This window comes from Podarcis pityusensis (genome assembly GCF_964106645.2).
Source record: "Podarcis pityusensis genome assembly, chromosome: 2".
In the NCBI taxonomy this organism is placed as follows: Eukaryota; Metazoa; Chordata; class Lepidosauria; order Squamata; family Lacertidae; genus Podarcis; species Podarcis pityusensis.
The window spans coordinates 36767103-36790329 of record NC_138029.1 but is presented as its reverse complement, the minus strand read 5'-3'; the positions used below and the strand labels follow the sequence as shown (position 1 = coordinate 36790329).

At 46.1% G+C, this 23227-nt stretch overlaps 1 protein-coding gene and 1 long non-coding RNA gene across 3 annotated transcripts in view; one reads left to right on the top strand and one right to left on the bottom strand.

Annotated features, from left to right (window-relative positions):
• Nucleotides 1-1983: 1983 nt before the first annotated feature.
• LOC308470702 lies at nt 1984-9224 on the bottom strand. Of its 2 annotated transcripts, none has more exons than XR_013982573.1 (3): nt 9031-9224; nt 5083-5245; nt 1984-4554 (listed from the first exon to the last, which is right to left on the bottom strand). It is a non-coding gene; the product is annotated as an uncharacterized lncRNA (long non-coding RNA). The 2 variants fall into 2 exon arrangements; XR_013982574.1 differs by having other exon boundaries at nt 1986-4417.
• Nucleotides 9225-12886: 3662 nt separating this feature from the next.
• ST6GALNAC2 (ST6 N-acetylgalactosaminide alpha-2,6-sialyltransferase 2) overlaps nt 12887-23227 on the top strand; it is a 33845-nt gene continuing 23504 nt past the window's right edge. Inside the window, exon 1 of the mRNA XM_080997062.1 lies at nt 12887-13414. Within this exon, the coding sequence (XP_080853188.1) occupies nt 13311-13414 (104 nt within the window). The 5' untranslated portion in view covers nt 12887-13310. The remainder of the gene's footprint in view (nt 13415-23227) is intronic.

Genomic DNA, 23227 nt, shown 5'->3' with positions numbered 1-23227 from the left:
AGGATTGCAGTGTAAGGTAAGAATTACAAGACAAACTTTTCAGGAGCTGGCAGAGGCAGTTAATATCACAATATAAAAATAGTGCAGAGTTTTAAAAAAACAGACCTATGTTTACACTTACACCTTATTAAATGCAATACTCAGAAAAAGTCCTACTGAGCTTACTTCTTAGCACTGCCGCCTGAATGCTTTTGCTTATACAAGAACGTGATCAGAATGTATGTAAATATAAAAATACCTCGGTTAGCCAGCACAGGAATGGGTGTCTTGACCAGGAGAGGGCAGGGAAATGCTCTTTTTGCATTTGCAGAGCTTTGCAAAGGGTTTCATCTTTGAATCATTCCTCTAAAAGATCTCCTTTCCAAAGGCAGGATACTGGCTAGTTCTGACTTTTCACCTATTCCACTATGACCCTTACAATGAGCAAGTCATTAGTGAAATGCACATCATCAATATGGCAGGAAGTTTGTTTGTCAAAGAAGGTTATATATTCCACAAAACCTACCATCCAGAGAATGCATACACTGCATGCCCTCAGACACACACGTGAGGTGAACCATAGCGATAGAGGAAAGAGTTTTCCCCATTCAAGTGGGGGGACTAAACTTTCTTCCACCTCTCTGGTGCGGACGCCAGTGTATGGGCTGAAGGTGTCCCAAGAACATGTGCAAGAATGTCCATGTTCTCCCTGCATAATTGTAATGCTGCTTTGGCCCATCAGGTGGCAGCATCTCTTTAGGTTGCCATATGATTTATTGACAGCAAAGCCCAAAGTAATGCGTTCTGTGTGAGGCTGCCCTTAGGGACCAGTCTGAAAGCCGCAGCAGCTCCAAAAGGCAGGGGCTAAGGTACTGAGCCAGGCATCCTATCATGTAGCTGTTATACCACTCTTAAACCTGGCCAGGTTTAAGGTTTTAGTTTTGTACTGCAAAGCCCTGAACTAGTGACCAGCTTACTCAAAGGAGTGCCTTTGTCAGTCTGCCCAGTCACTAAGATCGTTGGATGAATCCCTCCTGGCTATGCTGTGTCCTACAAATGCTTTTTTAGAGGTGACAAGAGGAAAGGCCTTATTAGTGGTGGCACCCGCTCTGTAGAATCACCTCCCCTCTCTGAATTGCAGCAGTTGCCTACACCGTTGCAATTTTGGTATGTGCTGCAAACCCCTCTGTTGTCTGAGGTCCTTGTTGGCCACCAATACCAGCTAGTTTCTTTTTAACTTAACCTTCTGTTTGCCTAGAGACTACATTTTATTCTCAACTGTAGTTTTGTTGTACTTCTTGGTTTTGTACACTTCTGGCTGTTGTTTATGAAAAGCAATATAGAAATGTGTCCATAGATTATTAGTTTTAATGCACTCTTTTCACAAAATAGCATTGCAATATGTGATGTTGCAAAAGTGCCACAATCTGAGATATGGTGTACCATCTTTCGTACAGCTGTAAGTGCGGGAGTGTGTGTGTGATCCAATCTGACGTGCTGCAATGGAAAGCAGAATACCCAAGCGCTGTTCATATGCAAATCTTTTCTCCGGAGTGCATTAGGGAATCAGGGGGGAATCAGAACAGAAGGAGGAAGCCCTGTGCCACTCAGCCAATGCTCTGGTCTTCTGCTCCTTGACCCAGAAAGGTTAGTGATCCCTAATTTAGCACATCCAGTCTGCTTTCAATACCATTACAATAACAAAGCAAGACAAAGGGGGATGGTTTGTGCCCTCTCTCTCTCTCATTGAGTCTGTTGCTGTTTTCACCATGCCACATAATAAAAGAAGAGGAAACTAGTGTGGCCATTTGAAAGCACATATGAAAAGTCAGTGCCTGAGGTAAAAAAAAGGTAAAGGGGACCCCTGACCATTAGGTCCAGTTGTGACCAACTCTGGGGTTGCGGCGCTCATCTCGCTTTATTGGCCGAGGGAGCTGGCGTAGAGCTTCCAGGTCATGTGGCCAGCATGACTAAGCCGCTTCTGGCGAACCAGAGCAGTGAACGGAAACGCCGTTTACCTTCCCGCCAGAGTGGTACCTATTTATCTACTTGCACTTTGATGTGCTTTCGAATTGCTAGGTTGGCAGGAGCAGGGACCGAGCAACGGGAGCTCACCCCATCGTGGGGATTCGAACCACCAACCTTCTGATCAGCAGGTTCTAGGCTCTGTGGTTTAACCCACAGTGCCACCCGCATCCCTTGTTTTCACCATGCCACATAATAAAAGAAGAGGAAACTAGTGCGGCCATTTGAAAGTGCATATGAAAGTCAGTGCCTGAGGTAGATTGACTCAAATATGGCCTCTCTGAGGGGTGGAGAGATTCTTCCATCACCAAGGAGCTGTTAGGAATTGTCCCTCAGTCATTGCGCTGGAATGCACTTGAAGCTACTTGAGTTCCCCAACTGTCTTTGACTCCAGCCTTCCAGCAGCTCCTATGAAAGGAAGTGATCGCTGAAAAACTCCTGTCTCAAACCCAAAGAGATGCTGCCAGTGGCTGAGTTTGGCTCAGTTTCAGGGCAACTTTCCATGTTCCTAAATTCTGCTTTGAATTGCACCTCAGGATTGCTTCCTCCTTCCCACAAGCTCATCCCCAAGTCTGCTCTTTCCTGGTCCTCCTCCTAAATCCATGGGCATCTAAAGTTTGACATGTACCACAGTAGATATATGCACATTTGCTTTTCTTCCTAAGCATATCGTGCTCACGGTGGAAGGATTTTGTGAAGTCTCCTGAGACATATGCCATCTACTCTGCCCATATGCTGCAGATTCCCAGACTGCCATACGCTCTATGTTCTTTGGCAGAGTTGATGGATGACAGACTTTGTAGACCATCTTGAGGATCTTTATGGGGAGATGTGTACTTCTTATGCTTGGATTTTCTGCTCTGGGTGCAAAGAAAGACCCAGCCTTTGATGAAAAGCTATGCTAAGTGTTAACAGCCTCAGTAAAGCTGTGGATGTGGCAACTGGTTGACACAGGTGTGGGTGTGCACCTTCCTCTCTAATAAAAATATGCCTGAAAGCCAGGTCAATGGGCTTGGATGAGCATTGCAATTATCAGGGCTAAGTGAGCCACAGGCAACAGAGAGAGAAGTTGGTTGCCAATGACCCAGAAACACTCCAGAGGCAGGAAGACGATTGCTCAGGCAAAGCCTATACAGAAAGTCTCTTATAGGTAAAGGTAAAGGGACCCCTGACCATTAGGTCCAGTCACGGGCGACTCTGGGGTTGCGACGCTCATCTCACTTTACTGGCCAAGGGAGCCGGCGTACAGCTTCCGGGTCATGTGGCCAGCATGACTAAGCCGCTTCTGGCAAACCAGAGCAGCGCACGGAAATGCCATTTACCTTCCCGCCGGAGTGGTACCTATTTATCTACTTGCACTTTGTGCTTTTGAATTGCTAGGTTGGCAGGAGCAGGGACCGAGCAACGGGAGCTCACCCCGTCGCAGGGATTCGAACCGCCGACCTTCTGATCAGCAAGTCCTAGGCTCTGTGGTTTAACCCACAGCGCCACCCGCATCCCTTAGAGACTCTCCTATAAGGCCTCAATGGTTAATTTAGGTGGGTGGGGCAGTTCAGTGCCTGAGAAGACTCCCCTTCCCCAGAACAGGACAGAAGTTAGCACACAGCATAGTGGGGCATGGGCCTCAAAGGGCATACTGGAGCTGTTTCCAGGATTGATTTGTTTTCAGACATAAACTGAAAGAAGAAGTATCAAGCGTGGAACCATCCTGTGGGATATCCAGCCTCATATAACAAACATGCTTAACTCTAATGAATCATCACCACCATCATCATAATTTAATTATGTATACCCCGCCCATCTGGCTGGGTTTCCCCAGCCACTCTGGGCATCTTCCAGCAAAATATAAAAACATAATAAAATGCATGAAGGGGTTAAGACCATAAAGTAAGCAGTCCTGCCAGGCTTAGCTAGGTCACTCCCCATCATCTTGGAAGAAAGGGTTACCAAACTCTCTTGTTCTTCTTCTTTCACCATGTGAACCCTACCCGTAAGGAGGACAAAGCTGCATGCTCCAAGCTTAGACAGTGGGGCTTAAGCAAGCAATCTTTGTGTTCCTAGACAAATAATTTAGAAATATTTGTCATTTTGGGAGCTTAAGTTATACTGCCTATCTTTTCTTGCTGCCGTGTGGAAAAGCACATGAATCTGACTTTTGAAGAGTTTGTAAGTAAACCATTTTTAACTTACAAAATGTTTGGTCTCTTTCTATGCTAAGAGTGGGGAGCTTTGGAAGAAACTTAGAAGGGGATATTGTAAAGGTCCAGCAGTCTAGATTTCCACACTTTATTTTGCTGCATTTTTGTGATTTTAGATCTTTGTTGGAGTTCTCTCTCACCAAAGAGTACTTTCTCCAATCCTCCATCTAAGCATCCAGGGAGTTCTTATTTTATTTTACCTAGTGGTTTTCTTCCTATTACCCAAAAGACAAAAACCAACACATCACACCCAGCCACCCAAAGCTTCTGGGCCCCCCAAGGCATTGTGGGGGAGCAAGGATGGTCATCACTGCAGCTGCCTGACCTGGAACTCCTTTTTCGGAGCTGAATCCTTAAAAAGAAAAAGAAAAAAGCTGTGCCAGAGCCTGTGCCTGCCTCCCGAAAACATGTCCCCCACCCCGTTAAGCTTAGCAGGGATGAGTATAATGATTACACCCCCTGCCAGCGTATGGTGTGTGTTTTTTATTTCCTTTCAAGGGCTCAATGCTGGGCTGGGCAGCTATGGCAGTCTCTCTCGGCCATTTGTTCCTGCAGCTGCCCACTCTCAGCACCAGGTAGCTGGGGTGCCTGTTCTGGGGATGGTGGCCCACACTTGCTTGGCAAAGGTGCCAGGGTGGTGCTTTGGCAGAGGGCTCTGAGGTGCTGGACTTGGCTCCAGGATGTGCTGCAAGTTGCAGCTTATAAGGGGGCAGCTGCAAACTGAGCTGAGGGTATTGACTTATTTATATATATAAGTTGTTGCCCGCTTTTCATTAGGAAATAACCCGGAAGCAGGATACGGTACCCATAAAACACAGTATATAAAAAAGCACGTTCTAGCAGTAAACATTGAAACAAGACGACAGGAGAGAGCACTTACCCCCTTCAAATAACAAAGGACAGTGACACAGATTCCGTCAAAAGGCTGGGTGTACAAGTAGGTCGTCCGGTGAGGCTGAAAGCTTATAAGACTCCATTGTGGCCTCAATATTGGCAGGGATGTCAGGCATCCAGATAAAAACCCCATCAAGTCTGCTTCATTGCTATTTTTAACAAATATTTTATACTATTAATGCAAACCTCAGGACGTTGTTTTCAGATGAAGCTGCACATAGATCCTACTAATTTAATAAAGTATCAGCAACGTGTGCAGAAGGCTACTTGCAATCGTGCAGCAGATCCATTTCTTGCACTTAAAGCACTTCCAGTGCACACTTAAAGTACATGAGTTTCCCGCTCAAAGAAGCATGGGATCAGTAGTTTTCCCTCTCACAGAGCTACAGTTCCCAGCAGAACCCTTCAAACTACAGGGGAGGGGGAGGGGAAAGCCACATGCTTTAAATGTGTGGTGGGTGTGCTATAAACGTATACTGTGGATCTTTCTTGCTAGACTATCAAAGTCGGTCTCTTAAGGATCACCTTCAGGCACACATTGTATGAGACCTTAACTCTTTACCAGAGCAGCTTGTCATCCACAGCCAAGCGCTATTGAATTATTATTATTATTATTATTATTATTATTATTATTATTATTTTGCTTTTTCAATCCCTGGGTGCTGATTCCAAAAATATAATCTTAATCTCGCCTTCCTCCGAGACTGTAATCGACAAATTCACTCTTACGAGCCAGGGCTTCTGAATTTTACCTTTGCGTGTGCCTCATTGACATACATCATCTTAGCCTAGAAGTATAAACGAAGAGGAGACTCGTCTGATCATCCGTTGTACCCAAGGGTTAGTTACTTCCTGAGGCCATGTCCAAAGCCAAGGGCGGAGAGCTGATAGCCATGAAATGCTGGAAACCACTGCACTCCTCTTTTTTTAAAAAAAAAAAACACAAACCAGCCTCCTAGGACCAATTTCAGGATGTTTGATCAAGGCAGCACAGCAGGCGTGTGGTTAAATCCCCCCCCCCCCCGGCTTCTAGCGGAACAAATTTAATTACCTGCCTCCATCATCTCATTACTGCCTCTTGCCTTCATGTTTCCTGAATCTACATGGCGCAATGTCATCTCACTTGGACAATCTAATTTCAAGCAGAAACATGGCTGCATGGAAGGACACGGTCAGCGTGCTCCACTATATTTGCAAGTGCTGGAGGGTTCTCCTGCCAGGACTACATTGCTAGAGATGGAGAAGAAATGTGTCCTGCTCTAAAAATGTCCATAAATGTGTCTGGAGGCTTTTTACAGCTAGAGAGGGTAACTTAGGGTCCTCCAGATGTTGGTGAACTGCAGCTCTCACCATCCTTGACCATGCTGTCTAAGGCAGTGGCCAGTACAGAGTGCAGGAGAGGGAATTGCAATAACAATAATAATATCCTCCCATTCTCAGGGCCCACTGTGATGATGTAAGCTTCTCCAGAGACTTGAGATGGTAGGTGTCAAGACTTCAGGGAATCCTATCGCTCCCACAGTGGGATGTCAAGAAGCAGAAAAACAAGAAGAGTTCTTACCAAGTAGTTTATTCAGTATTCACAGAGAGAGACAAAGGGATGCGGTCTCTCTTAGATAATGGCATTGCTCCATGTAAAGTTCCACCCTCTCAGGCCCTGGATCCTCAGGATTTTTGCACTGGGTCACCCCAAATTCATCAGATCACATAGCATGTCCATAGCCACAGCCTGCACCAAAAAAACCACGTATCCACTGTTTCGTGGGGCCACAATGGCGCATAAACGTGGTTACAAAGCACAGATCCACATGGACCCTCAGGATGTTTGCACTGGGTCACGCCAAATTCACCATCAGTTTTCTCACCTCCCCCCCCAAACCCTGGGACAATGAGCCCAGCCACCTTTTATTCACAGTCGCATAAGCACTACACTACAGCATGGCCATAAAGCTGTACGTCCAACCGCTGAAATACACACCCAATATGTAGCAATGGAGATTTATGTTACTGCTTTATGAATGGACTCTGTATTTTTGGAATTACCTAAGAGCCACCAACAGGGAGCTCTAGAATCTGACAGCTAACCAGTTGGGTACTACCAAACAGTGGCCCCTATTGCTGAAAGCAGGTAACCAGCAGGAAACACTTCAGCTCAGCCTTTGCACTGTTGACTGAACACCCCCTGCTGTGCAGATAATGGAGATAATTGTATCCTTTCTTTCGTCCTGGCCAACTCTATTACACTGGTGTAAACCCTGGTGCACCAGGAACCCAGAATAGCAGCAAATAACATCCACTCATACGTCAGCGACTGATAAGACTTGTCAACCTGTTATTGCAAAGTCTTCCTAGATTATAAAGCTCCAAATTCCAGGCCAAAAGAGAGCAGGTCTGGAAAGAGCGAGCCATACAATGGGCACCACCAGTGAAAAGGCCCTGCTCCGTGTAGCTCCTGCCTTGTCATTTGATAGGGTGCCCACTTGCCCTCCTTCTTGACATGGAATGCTCTGTATTGGAGTCTCCAGGTGCAATATAAAGACCATAAGAAGGGAGAGCAGGGAGCTTGAAGTTCCCAACATCTGTTAATCAAGGCAGCAAGCAATAATAAAGAAAAGTTCCAGGGTGGCAACAGAAAGCAAACTAAAAATGCTTTTACAATTCGTCAGAGCTATCCATCAATATCAAATTATAGGGAAACTGGTGCTATTAACAATAACCCTAGCTGGTTAATTGCTTTGGCAACTTCCATGCACATGACGTCTGATGCTAATTCCCCCCCAAAGAGTTAATTGAGATTCAGGTGAGGGTCATACACTTTGTCAATCCCAGCAGGTATATAACAGGAAGACCCGGCCTGCCCAGGCCGATGTGGCCTGATTATGGTGGTTATGAGCAGTTCTCCTGCCACTGCTGGTTTTGCTGGGGAAGCATAAAAGTCTGAAGACATGGGGGCAACACCAGGATCCCAAAGCTTAAAAGGCCAGGGAAGGTGGGAGGTCATGTGTCCTTCCCGAAATTTGACCACTGGGAGCATTTCAAGCCCTATAAATCAGTGTGACAGTTTTAGTCCTCTGGTGACAAGGGGAAGAGAAGGAGGAACTAGAAAACGGGCAGGGGCATTTGGTGGGGATGAAGGTGGCATTTCCATAGATGAGGGAAAATATGGGAAATAGGGAGGGAGTGTGTGTGAGAGGGGGGGGTAATTTAAGGGTTCTGGTTACAAGGGGAAAGCTGGTCCGGAGGAGAAATTGGAAAGAGGGCAGATGGAATTAGATGTGGTTAAAGGGGGCATTTGCAGAGCTATGGAGGAGCAAGAGGAGGCATTGGGAGATAAGAAGGAGAATTTGTCAGTATACTCAAATGTCTCTCTTTTCCATTCCTCAGCTGATAAAGGATGCAGAGCCCTCAAATATTCCATAGTACCTTCACACAATGCATTTTCACTCCTGGTAGCATATATACATTCTAAATATTTGAGCTGTGGCCACATCCAAAGATTTGCAAACCCAAACTGCATGTAACGTGGAACATCTACGGAAGTGGTATTAAATATCTACGGAAGTGGTTTTAAAACTTTCTGACTTAAGCATAGAGGTCATAGAATCACAGAGTTGGAAGGGACCAAGAGAGTTATCTAATTCAACCCCCTGAAATGCAACGTGGAGCTCAAACCCACTATCCTGGGATTAAGAGTCTCATGCTTGTCTGAGGGAATCCTTTCTACATCAAAAGGAACTTGGAATATTCTAATCTAGGCCCATGCAAGCAGGTTGTGGGCCATGCCTGATGGGCCTAACTCTCTTCCTACAAACATGGTGTGGTGGGTATAATTGTTGCTGCTGTACTATGATATTAATTAATAGCAGTAATAGCCATGCTGCATCATGCACCCAGTACACGAGTGGTGAGAGACTCGAGCAGTTCCAGTACTTACCCAGGGTTTGGTTTCCTTGAAATGAAGAGACTGTGGTGTCTTTAGGTTATATAGTTTTCTGTACATATATATACAACCTGAGTTAAAGATGGAGGGGAACACAGCATTAACACTAGGTTTCCTGGGGAGCCCCAAACTTTGGATCCAGTACAGAGCAAGACAAGCCTGTGTCTCCAGCTTCCAGCATCAGCCCAAACTTACTCATGCACAGACCCCTTGGCCTATTGTTCTGCATCCTAGGATGATGTGTCAGCCAGCCAGGTAAGCTGGGGGAAGGCCACCCATTTGTCCCTATGGCAACAGGGCAACTTCTCTGGATATGTAAATGGCTAGCTCAAGCTATTACCCAAACAAAGGAACTGGTTTAGCTGGTTTCCCCTTAAATAGATACAGGGTCACAGGTCTGGGAGGGATTCAGACTGACCCCTCAAACAGGAATCGCAATGTTTTCATTTTTTTGTGGAACCTGAACTGCCATTACTCTGCTCTTGAAGATCCTTTTATGAGCTTTCAAGGAACCGCAGGTATCCAGCTTGAAAATCCCTGTCTTTCTTAAGCTATCTGCCCAGTTAAACAGCTTTCTGCAGTGCACCTCATATGCTAATAATAATAATAATAACAATAATAATTTTATTATTTGTACCCCACCCATCTGACTGAGTTGCCCCAGCCACTCTGGACAGCTTCCAACACACATAAAAACATAATAAAACATCAAATATTAAAAGCTTCCCTATACAGGGCTGCCTTCCGAAGTCTTCTAAAAGTTATATGGTTATTTATCGCCTTGACATCTGACGTGAGGGCGTTCCACAGGACAGGCGCCACTAGCAGGAAATGGACTGTTGTAGTCAGGATCATGGACAAGTCAATGCCTGGTTGAAGAACATTCTTGCCATATGCAAGAAATTGGATTAGATGTAGTGGGAGAAAGCAGCATTTGTTGAGTTTCTGTCCTTCATACAAAGTGTTCCTTCTGTATGGAAGAATGCTAACAGTGCTAAACTGGGACACTGTGCCACTGGCAGGCAGTGGCATTCATGAAGGCCCAAAAAGGGGATTTCAGTTAGGTTTGGAACCTGAACACGTCCTGTCACATACAAGCACTTTCTTTTACATCCCAGTAGCGTTGGTGGTTCATACAACACCAGTGGATGGTCTGGATTCAGATCCTGCTCTGCTGTATTCTTTTTGGTGCCTGCTAAAAACATTATGGTTTAGACAAGCCTAACCAGATGTTTAGAAAGCTGATGTGAATTTTCTTTAGTTTCAGTCTATTGTTGTAACTTTTTTATGTTTTACATTATTGTATTTTATGTATTACATTATTGTAAAAAAATGTTAGCGATAATTTTGTTGTTTTAGCCTTTTTTTGGAAAACCACTTTGAGGGGTTTTTCTACAATCAAGCGACATATAATTTTCTACAACCAAGCGACATACACAATGCCTCTTTCTCTCTCTCACACACATGCATACACACCTCCTACACAACACCATCATTTAGTTTGATGGCTAATCCAGTCCTTTGTATTTTCAGAACAAGTTTGTGTGACAACATCAATGTGGTAAGAAGCACGATTCTACATCATGTCTGCAAATCTCTCCATTTTGACATAAGTGGGAGTAAATGTGAATGAAGCTATTGGGAAGTTGAATACAGTGGTACCTCGGTTTAAAAACAGCCCCGTTTACGAACTATTCGGGTTACAAACTCCGCAAAACCGGAGGTAGTGTCCCGGTTTGCGAACTTTACCTCGGTCTAAGAACGAATTCCGAACGGTGGAAGGGCACCGGTGGCGGGAGGCCTCATTAGGGAAAGCACGCTTCAGTTTAAGAACGGTTTCGGTTTAAGAACGGACTTCCGGAACGGATTAATTTCGTAAACCGAGGTACCACTCTATGGGAGGCTATTTTTGCTCCCCTAACTCCACTGACAGGGATTTAGGAAGCTGCCAGGGTTTTCATTTGCAATTCCACACATAGGTTTTTAGGTGTGAATGTGTGTGATACAAAGCGTCATGTTGATTGTGAGCACATTAATAGGATGGCTGCACAGAGGCAGATTCAGACCTTGGCTGCACCATCATTGCACTAGCTGCAAGTCATTTCTTAATATTTATTTAGAGTTCAGCTGGTGATTATTTAGTGCATTGCTAGGACTCAAGCTTACCAGAAAGCAAATATCTTCTGAGTGCAAACCCTCCCCTTAAACCCCAGACGTGGGGATTTGTTATTATCACTGTTATTTTTATTTATTGTATTTCTTGCCATTACCAGTAACCAGGGTGGTTACTTCTTCCAGGTCATGTGGCCAGCATGACTAAGCTGCTTCTGGTGAACCAGAGCAGCACACGGAAACGCCGTTTACCTTCTCGCTGGAGCGGTACCTATTTATCTACTTGCACTTCGTGCTTTCGAACTGCTAGGTTGGCAGGAGCAGGGACCGAGCAATGGGAGCTCACTCTGTTGCGGGGATTCGAACTGCCAACCTTCTGATCGGCAAGCCCTAGGCTCTGACTTCCCCCAAAGAATCCAGGAACTTCCTAGTTTCCCCTCACAGAGCTACAATACCCAGTACCCTTAGCAAACTACAGTTCTCAGGATGAGGAATGAGATTTAAATGTGCACTGAGTGTGCTTTGAAGGTACAGTGTGGATTCAGTGGCTGTAGGTAGAGAAAGATAAAGAAAACAAGTCCCTTGCCTTTGTCTTGTTTGGTGATCTCAGGGACGAACCTTCTGTACAGTGGTACCTCGGGTTAAGTACTTAATTCGTTCCGGAGATCCAGTATTAACCTGAAACTGTTCTTAACCTGAAGCACCACTTTAGCTAATGGGGCCTCCTGCTGCCGCCGCGCTGCCGGAGCACAATTTCTGTTCTCATCCTGAAGCAAAGTTCTTAACCTGAAGCACTATTTCTGGGTTAGCGGAGTCTGTAACCTGAAGCGTCTGTAACCTCAAGCATATGTAACCTGAGGTACCACTGTATTATATTATGGAGACACGCAAATTCTCGCGCATGCAAATTCATCAGGCATTTATGGATTTGGGCCCCCTCCTCAGGTACAGCACCCCATGGAGAAGGCAAGACATACAAACTGCCCAAGACACACAAACTTTGCACATTCTCTGTGCAAAGTTGGTCTTGGGGCCTTGGAAAATGCCCAACCTGGTCACCCTCTGGAGCTGGCCTTTGCCCAGTGAAGTTGCAAGGGGTGGGGGGCAGGAGCCTGAATTCTTCAGGGCAGGGCAGAGGAGAGACAAATCTCCCTGGAAATTCAGTGAGTAGTACCTGCAATGGTTGGAGGGGATGGGACGTGGGTCTTTTCCATACATTCTTCAGCGAGGGTGGGCGGGTCTTTACTTAGCCCAGCAGCACAGCCGTTCTTCCAGGGCTCTTCTGTTTACGCAACAACACAGCAGGAGTAACTCCGGATTTAGATCAGCGCTAACAACCCCTCCCCACCCCGCCCGAAACCTCTCACATATCTGCTGCGAGGTTTTCGAAATGGGGGGGCGCACGCGCGCTTCCTGGGTGCGTAAAAGCTCCTTGTTTCATCGGAAATAAGCGTTTATGAATTCCACCACCCTCTCCCTGCTCCCTCCAAAAGAGGGGGGGGGGGGAACCAAAATAAACCACGTTCGCGGGTCAAGGCTAAAGAATGATCAGCTTCCAAGCATGCTCCTTTCCTGCCCGAGTAAATGTTTAATCTCCAGCTGAGAATTAGTAGCTGTTTTAGGAGTAGGAACTCGCGCCTCCCGTCGCCCCCTCCACCAGCGAGCGAGTCTAAACCAGTTAGAGAAGAAGTACCCTGTCTCTCCCCCCCCCCCCCATTATACACAGCCTCTCTCCCTCTGCTTAAGTTAGCTATCCTGGGAAGGTGCATTGGCAGCTATCAACAGATGGAAGGGCAGGGAGAGGGAGGAGACGCGAGAGAGAGAGAGAAGGAGGTCTTTATTACGCGCCGCACAATACCCAAAGCCCGGGGGACCTCTTCCAGCTGGGCTCAAGAGGGCAAAGTCAGGCAGGAGAGCAACTCGGGAACTTTTCAAAAGAGCTTGAAAGAGCCACTGTGGAGTTCCCCACTCCCCACTCCCCTTTTGCTTTTTGAAAGGGAGGGCGGCATCGCTTGGGAAGCGAAGGTGGCTCTGATTTCATTTGGCAGCGCCTAGGATAGCGCGCATCGGGAGGCCAGCCTTTTTTGGAGGAAGGCTTCTTCCTCCTCCTCCTCCTCCTCCTCCTCCTCCTGCTACTGCTGGCGTGCTCCAAACTTGCCTGGATGGGGTCTGCCCGGTGGAAGAGGCTCTGCCTTTTGTTTCTGATAGGGATAACGTTCTCGGTCATCTTTTACGGGCACTACTACACCACGACGGATTCACCCAGGTAAGTCAGGAGGGCGGGACGCGGTGGGGGTGGGGGAGAGAAATGTTCCCAAAAGCAGCGTCGCGGGAGAAAAACACAGCCCTGCCTAGCATGCTTAGGGAGCAGCCGGCAGCTCAGAAATGAGGGGCATCCCTTGTGTGTTGTGCGAGGGTGTTTGGGGCAAAGGCGCAATCCCCCAAAAAATCAAAACCAGGGGAACCTGGTAATCGTGTTGGAAACAGAACAGGAAAGAGCGGTGTGCGCACCGCACTTTTCAAGCACATTCCAAGCGCGTTTTCTTTGCTCCTGAAAGAAAAAAAAAGAATTATGGGAACTGTAGTTTACATCTCGCAGGGCGATAGTTCCCAATACCCTTAAATAAGATACAATTCCCATTCTTCTTTGGGTTGGGTTGGGAGATGGGGAGAGATATGTGCTTTTAGGGTATGGTGTGTATACCCAGCCTCGGAATCGAAGACTCTTGCTTAATATTCTTTTGTTTGCGTGTGGTTTATTTTGATCCGATGGGGTTGCGACCGAAACCGCAGCTGTATCTAAAAACACCGTGCAAGTTCGTTTATTTTTAAAGCGAGGGGGAGTTTTAAACCTGGAAGAACCTCAAAGCTTGCTTTCGGAGATGTGACTGCACATGTTGCTTTACAATGGAACACACGCCCTCCGAGGCGCGGACAGATATGTGTGGCAGAAACAAAGCGCACAGCGACAACGCTACCTCTCTCCTGGAGAGCGAGGAAGGGCAGGCAAGTGTTGGGAGAGAAGGAAGGGTATTGTACTCCCAGCTCCCCAAAGGCTAGGAATAAAAAGCAGGCCAGGCATGCTAATTAAGTTCAGCGGAGTGAGTAATGCATGGGAAGCAGAGAGTTGAGGCTTCCAGACGCCTGTGCGTTCAAGAGTTCCTAGCCATGAAGGCACATTCCCACACAGTGGGGCCAGGAAGACCAAGCAGGCGAAAGCAGGGTTCTTAAGAGGGTGCCACTAGGTGGCTTCAAGTTTGAAGATGGGGTGCTGTGCATGGTTGCAGCGTGTCCTGTCTTGTTTGTTGACATGCAGGGTGCCGTTATCCACACACACAAATGGACAAGAGAGCAAAGTGCAGCTCAGATTTTGCCATTCATTTAGCTGCTATGTCCCGTGATGAGTTGCAGATCCCAGGGAACATGTACTGCCCGTACCTTTGCTTAGGAGCCTTCCTACTCTGCTCCTGGCAGACTAAAGCCCCACATTTGTAAGCCGGTGAAGCTGTGTAATCTATGCTAAGAGCAGTGGTGTGAAAGTTGGAATAGACAAGTACAGAGGGCTGGAAAGATGTTACGGCAGCCTTTGTCAAGCTGGCGCCCTGCAGATGTTTTGGACTATAACTCCCCTCAGGCCCAGCCAGCTGGTGGGAGTTGTAGTTCAGAGTGACTGCCGGGCGCCAGCTTGGCGAAGCCTATGTTGGGAAGTGCCTGCAAGATGGTTCACCCACATTAAGCTCACTAAGCTTAAAGGACTTGCCCTACAGCTCATGGGCTCCTAGATACAGATGTCATCTGCTTTCATTACTGCTTAAGAGATGGATGAGGGGCTCAGAAGGGATGATTCTCTTGGAACGGGTTGGGACCCAAAACTCAGATCCCAGATAGTCGAAACCATTCGGCAAGCATCAAAAGAAAACTTGCTTTAGGCTCCACACTTCATTTCATCCTGAAGTTCAGCTTTTACTTTATACTGTCCACCCATCCATGTTTGAAAGGAGAAGGGTGAAGTTTCACACGGCACTCGCAACTACCCATAGATCTGAGTGTGAGACCCTCCCTCCTTTTTGTATTTTCACTTTTTGCATTCAATAGTTCTGAATGTAGCAGTATGTTCTATGAATTTCAGGTCTAGTTGTGTATCTTTCGGTTAAAATGACCATATGAAGCACTTTATGGACTACCTGTGGTGTGGGGAATCTTTGGCCGTCTGGATGTTGCTGAACTACAACTCCCATCATTATTGCCATACTCTCTGGGGCTGATGGGAGTTGTAGTTCAGCTACATCCAGAGGGCCAAAAGTTCCCCATACCAAATGTAGTCCATAAAGTGTTTTGTATACATCAATAATCTTTAAAGCTCTAGTGGGATTGGCCAGGACTACCGTATCTCCATATTATACTTGCAGGAGGTGAGACATAGTGAATTCCTTAACTTCACTCAGCAGGTTCATAGTTTAGCTTTGAGTTAGGGGTGGCCAGTGCATAGGGGTTGTTTTGAACAAATGTTTTCTCAGAATAAACTCATTAAGATAACTTTTTAAAAATAAAAGAATGGAAATGGTTTATTGAATATTTACAGATACAGTGGTACCTTGGGTTACAAACTTAATTGGTTTCGGAGGTCCGTTCTTAACCCAAAACTGTTCTCAACCTGAGGCGTGCTTTCGCTAATGGGGCCTCCCACTGCCACCGCGCCGCTGGTGTGTGATTTCTGTTCTCATCCTGGGGCAAAGTTCGCAACCTGAGGTACTACTTCCGGGTTAGTGGAGTTTGTAACCCAAAGTGTTTGTAACCCAAAGCGTTTGTAACCTGAGGTACCACTGTACAGTGGAACCTCGTGTTAAGGACGGGATCTGTTCCGGAGGCCCATCTGTAACACGGAACTGACGCGAGGCGATTTAGCACTTCTGCGCATGCGCGAGTGGCAAAACCTGGAAATAACCGGTTCCAGTACTTCCAGGTTGCCGCGCCACGCAACACGAAAACGCGTAACCTGAAGCGGACGCAACATGAGGTATGACTGTAAATTGTAAACAGATAAGAACATTGGCAGGATTATTGTAATAACCTGCAGCTTCATAAGAGTATATATTTAAAGAAGATGAATAAATGGCAAACCAGAGCAGCGCACGGAAATGCCGTTTACCTTCCCGCCGGAGCGGTACCTATTTATCTACTTGCACTTGACGTGCTTTCGAACTGCTAGGTGGGCAGGAGCTGGGACCGAGCAACAGGAGCTTACCCCATCGCGAGGATTCAAACTGCCAACCTTCCAATCAGCAAGCCCTAGGCTCTGTGGTTTAGACCACAGCGCCACCAGTGTCCCTTATGTCTAACTTAGGTCCCTTAAATTCATTGGGTCCACTATGAGTTAGTTTATAAGTTAGTTGAGTGTAACCCACTAAGGGTTACTCTTACTTGAGTGGGACTCAACTAAGTTGTTGTGTACATGGAATGAGATTCACTCATGCAACAGGGCTTTCCCCTTGCACTTCTAAATCTGCAGTGGCAGGTTGGGGGAATCGCCAGGGCTGGTCTAGAGCACTCCTGGGGGAAGGAGAGAGTGGAAAGGTCTTGCTGTATGAGCAGACCTTGTTCCATACACAGATACCCCACTTGGCTTTATATTGAATTCCACCCGCAGTTTGTGGTTTTAACTACAAAACAACCCTGAATCTGAATCTGTGCTTCCCTGACCCCAGTAGGTGGGTGGAAGTTACCGCTGGTAGTCGCTGGAGCCCCCAAAAGACAGCATCTTGCATGCTGGACAGGGGGCTGAGCTAGGCCAGCAAAGGACCCACTGGATCCTGAGCTGGCCCTCCGGAACTGGCGCTGCTGGGCCTCTTTGCTGAGCAAGCCTGGGACATGGCATAGTGAAAATGGGAATGTCTGTAAAAAAAGCACCCCTTTTCTTGCAGAGCAATCCAAGCCTCTGATCACCTGTGCCGGAGGCGGGATTTGGGTGGGGGTGGAGATGTCCCCTCCACGCAGCCTTAGCCACCTCTGCTGATGGAGGAGCCTTACCCCCCAATGTTCTGAGGCATACAATAGAAGGAGGGACATTCCTGAACTGAATGGGTCATGTCCAACGTACATGTTCTGCTAAGTCGCAGAACAACTTTTGCTTGCACAATTGCCAGGCGTGATAGCTCAGTTGACAGAGCACGAGACTCTTAATTTCAGGATCATGGGTTTGAGCCCCATGTTGGGTGAGAGATTCCTGCACTGCAGGGGGTTGGACTAGATGACCCTCGTGGTCCCTTCCAACTCTAGGAGTCTATGAACTGGGCTACCCCCCTCCCCACCCCCCTTCCATCTAAATATGTTCTGGGGTTTCCTCCAATCCTCCAGAGCAGATTGGGAGATGGCATGGTGTGCACAGGGGGAGGAGGGGAGGGAAAGTCCCATCCTCCAATGAGGAAAAGTCATTCTGTTCACAAACTTGTTTAGTTGAATACTGCCCATTATCTCAAGAACTTGAAAGGCATTCCATATCCAAGCTACGTATGGTTTAAGAGCTCTCTCTGCCCCCCTCTTCCTCCTCAGTTTTTCTGCTATGGCCCAACCTTCTCAGCATGACTAAGTGAAATGGACACATTTGTCTTTGTTGTAAAACAGAAAAGTTCTCAGTTATAGGATTGCCATACGTCTAGATTTTGCCGGATATATCCAGAATACTGCAGTCACCAGCAGTGTCCAGGCAGAAATCGGCACTGATGTCCTGGAAAACCCGGACGTACGGCAGCCGATGTCGGCAGTGCCTTTTTAAAATAAAAGTAGCTCAAAAACGGTTTTGGTTTTTTTTTAGCAATTTTGTCCCAAAAGCTGAACCACTTTGGGCAAAACTAAAAAAAGCTCAAACTGTCTGGATTTTCACGGTTTGAAATATGGCAACCCCAGAGTTTGTGGGCAATTCTTTACTGTTCATGTCCTTCAGGGTAGCTCCTTGGAGTTTAGGAGACATAACTGCCCAGCCTGTTCTCCAACCTCTTCCTTTCAATTGAGCAAACAACACATTTTGTCAGGTCTGTGAGGGTCGAAGTTCTGATATCTCTTATCCAACCTCCCCTCCCCACCACCCCACAACAATTCCAGTTGAAAGATGGATGACAATTGCCCCAGCATTTTTCAGAATGATAGGAGGTAATAACATGTCCTATCTTTATTGAGATGGAAAGTTCAGTTTTTCATCTCAACTCACTTATCAGAACTTTCCATTTCCCACACCATTGCCCTGCTGGTATACGTATAGTCTAGTTGCAAAATAAACATTTGGGCCTCATTCCTTCTTTTCCCCTCTCTTTCTTTTTATACATCAAAGTGACTTCCTCCTCACTGTATGTTTTCAGAGGGGCAGGATCTGGTAAATCTGCACCAGAGTTTTTCCTTACAAAGAAAGCAAATGGCAAGGAGCACTAGAGCAGTGGACTCGTAATCTGGTGAACCGGGTTCGCGTCTCCGCTCCTCCACACGGAGCTGCTGGGTGACCTTGGGCCAGTCACACTTCTCTGAAGTCTCTCAGCCCCACTCACCTCACAGAGTGTTTGTTGTGGGGGAGGAAGGAAAAGGAGAATGTTAGCCGCTTTGAGACTTCTTAGTGCAGTGATAAAGCGGGATATCAAATCCAAATTGACCCCAATTTCTAGGCCAACTAAGGGCGAGCTAAATGCTCCTAATGAAAACTAGAGCACAGGGAAACACAGCCTTCGGAGGCTGGGATTTGTATCAGATGAGCTGTGGAGGGGAAGGTCCCTTTTTCTGCTCCAGCCTCTAGCTGGTGTTCACCTGTAGAGTTAATAATAATAATAAAAAATTTTATTTATACCCCGCCCTCCCCAGCCAAGACCGGGCTCAGGGTGGCTAACACCAAATATAAAAACAACTGACTGAAATACAGCTTAAAAAACAAGACTAAAATACAACATTAAAACATTAAAATGCAGCCTCATAGAGTTACATGCACATTTGCCTGTATATGGAACCTCACAGGGGTCTCTTCTCATCCTAAAATTATATGAGTCCATGAGAAAGAAGCTGGTGGATGAGATGAGAGAGATATACTATTTTCAGCAGGGAAATGGCCAGTGGGGAAAGGATTAAGCAGCCTCCTGTAATGGTTCTAGGGGTTGCTCGTGCGTAAGCAGATGCCTATCTCCCTGGCTGGGTGCAAACACCTGGCTGGGCTGCCAAAGTGAACCTCCTCTGTCCGGACAGCCACTCACCTGTGGCTGACTCAGTCGCTGGCAGAATCCGTGAGTGGGTGTTTCTTAAACTTCTTCCAGCAAAGACGTTCTTTGACGCCTAGTCTCCGCCTACCCTCTCTGCGCGAAAGCCTTCTGCGCAGGGAGGGCGTGGGCAGCGGAGGACCCCTACTCTCCCCGCTGGTCCCAGGCAAGGAGTCATGGGACCACCTCACCACTTCCCCCACCTGCCCCCCTTCTCCACTGGTGCTACGCTGATTCTCTTCCCCAGAAGATGGGCTGCTTCTCCCGATCCCTGGACGCTCTCTGGAATCCCTCTAGCTTTTGCGCTCTCCCTCCAGTACTGATGGCAGTTCCCTGACACCTCCCCCCCCCCCAGTTATTTGTCAGAAAGAAAGATTTATTACACACATTTGTCTGTAACGTCTACTGTGCTCCTAATAGCAATAAATTGTAGGTGGAAGCTCCTTTCTCTGGATGAAGCAATGCCTTCAGAGGCACAAGGCCTTAGGGGAGAAGACCGGAGGAAATAAAGACTTCCTTTGAGGATGCTTCGTAACAGCCATCTTGCTCCCTTGTAGACCTAGCTAACATTCTACTTAACCAAAAATAACACTTGCTGTGCTTTTGGACAATGATAATTTCCCCCAGATACTGGGTCATATTTGAGGAACTGTGTAAGAGCTGCGCCAGATTTAGGGCGGTGTGGGTGTCTCCCCTGCACAAGGTGCTGAACCAAAGGGGAGCAAAATAATAATAACAATAATGATAACAATATTATTATTATTATTATTATTATTATTATTATTTATTAATAATATACCTATATTAATACGGGAACCTACTGAATAAAAATGCAACTGTACCAAAAGAAATTATTGTGAAAATAAGAAATATTAAAGTAGGGGGCAAATTTTGTCCTTGCTCAGGGCACCATGTTATCAAAGTCCATCCCTGGCGACAGCTGCCCTCATCACTCAGCCATTCCTGGGACTATGCTCCAGAAGCTAAAATCAGGTCAGATCCTTTGAATATCTGCTAAATAAGACCACTGTTTTTTGCTGTGTTTCCTGATGCTGACTGTCCGGTACCTTGGACAAACTTGGTTCACAAATTTGGTTCCCAGACTTGGGTCTCCAGCTGTTTTTGGACTACAACTCCCATCATTCCTAGCTGGCAGGACCTCTGGTCAGGGATGATGGAAATTGTATTCCAAAAGCGGCTGGAGACCCAAGTTTGGGGAACCTTGGTCTAAATAGAGCACCACAACATTTGGCAAGGAGCCTATCTGTGGCTGCCCCCCAAAAGATCTCAAAACACAGCTCAAAACCAACTGATTTAGATGCCTCTAGCTTCCACTTCTTCCTTTTATTTGCTGATTCCAGTCCTTGCAGGATTCCCTGCTCTGCATACAGATCACCCACTATCTCCACAGGCAGTGCCTAGAAATCAGGATGTAATTTCTAGGGTCCTTGCCTGATACATTTAATTAGACTACTATTCCTAACCCTCCCTAGGTCTAACACGCGGCTCCTAATCCTGTTTTCTTCTGTCAGACAAAAAAATTGACTGTTGTTGGCGCAAGTCTTTCACACAAATGACCCTGGCCGAGACCTGCCCTTATTGCTTTGTAATTCAAGGAACTATGGTAACTGTGAACTGCCACTGAGGTAACCACAACAAAACTTCAATTGCCCTACACATTAGCCACTTATTCAGAGTTTTGCAATTGAGTCAATTGCGTGCTTTTAACAAGTTTACTGATTAAAACGGAATTACATGGTGTCATAATAAAAGTAGAATGTGGAGGGTAATTGAAGCAATAGTTTTAACTCAAATAATTTATTTCTGGTAAAGCCAACGTCGAATCTGACCTCAAGGCAACGCACTTGGTCAGGGAAGATTTATATCAAATTGGATGGAGATGCCAGAAGGCTGTGAGCTTTTAGCATATGGTGATTAATATGCTTAAAGATGCATTTCAGATGGACGCTTTGCTTTGTTCATTTTATTATGTAAAATATAGCACCCTAACGACCTACCAAGTGCGGGTATGATGCATTCCTATGATGGTCATGATAGGATATGCTAAAAACTAAGGGGAAAGTGCAAGACCAAGTAAAACAGACCTGATAAGGAAGTTATAGGAGCAGGTTGGGATTATAAAATGAACAACCATGTTGAGAAAGCAAGAAAACTAAGGAATGTTTAAGTTGTTGGAGTCCAGTATGTGTGTGTAGTTACAGATTAAGGACCATGGGGTTGATTTGGTGATGTAGCTGCTCCATAAGAATTTAAGAAATTAATTAAATCAATTTAATTAATCCATAATCTGGAAGTCAAGCAATATAATAGCTTTACCTTTCTTACCCTTGTAATAATAAATGCATTTATGTAGTGGATTTGTATTGCATTTTCTAAGTGTGAAAATGCTGTTGCTGTTTTTAATTTTAAGAAAACAGATGTAGGTTAGCTATAACAATACCCACACCAGTAGACATTCTTTCCTGGCGACGGCTCGAGGGAAAATCTGATTGATGCTTTGGCTCTCGTTGGGTTTGACATCCGAAAGAAGCTTGCAGGGGAGGTGATGGGGAAGAAAGACATGTCTGAGTGAGACAGATTTGTTAGAAGTCATTTTCGCAAGGCTAAATCCAAATACATGTTTCCATAAGTTGTATAGACTTCTGCTGCAGGTCCCTTTAGATCAGGGGTGAACAGCTCTGAGAACCACATTGGCAACATACGATATCCAGGTGCCGGCATCTAATTTGTATATTTGAGCTAATTGTAATTAACAGGTTTTGCACATCATTTGCATAAAGCCGGTGCCTGCCAAGTTGTAACAGATGGACATATTGCGTTTATTTTTGTGATATCTGAAATCATTAACTCCAGATGTGAACATCTCCTCCGCTTAGTGCCGGAGACAATTCTGGGTGGCATCTCCCTTGTAGCCTTGTCACTACTTTGGGTGACCTTTCGCATTCATGAGCTAGAATAGGCAAACCATAGGTTCAGACTGGGACACTCAGGATAGCTATTTCCAGGCTCAGTGTAGCAGACCCTCCAAGTTCCCCTATTTTCCAGAGACAGTCCCAGATTTACAGACGTCATCCTGGTTTCTGATTTGATCCCGGAATGTCCCTCTTTTCCTTTGGATGTCCCTATTTTCATTGGAGAAATGTTGGCGGGTATGGAGTTATCCAACCCCTGAGCTATCTGAAGGCAGCTCTGTATGGAGAAGTTCTTTAATGTTTAATGTTTTATTATGTTTTTATATATGTTGGAAGCCGCCCAGAGTGGCTGGGGCAACCCAGTCAGATGAGCTGTGTATAAATAGAATAATAATAATAATAATAATAATAATAATAATAATAATAATAGAATAGTAAAAGTAAAGGGACCTATGACCATTAGGTCCAGTCGCGGATGACTCTGGGGTTGCAGCGCTCATCTCGCTTTACTGGCCGAGGGAGCCGGCGTACAGCTTCTGGGTCATGTGGCCAGCATGACTGGCGAAACCAGAGCAGTGAACGGAAACACCATTTACCTTCCCGCCGGAGGTAAATTTACCTATTTATCTACTTGCACTTTGATGGGCTTTCGAACTGCTAGGTTGGCAGGAGCAGGGACCGAGCAATGGGAGCTTACCCTGTCATGGGGATTCGAACCGCCCACCTTCTGATCGGCAAGCCCTAGGCTCTATCATTTAGACCACAGCGCCACCCACGTCGCTTAAATAATAGAATAGGTTGGCCACCCCTGGTCTAGGCATGTAAGAAAGATGTCCTAAAGAGCTGCCTACCATGCAGCAGTGAAAGACATGGGAGTCCTAGAAGAAAAGGTTGCGTACGTACGAAGCCACTGTTTTT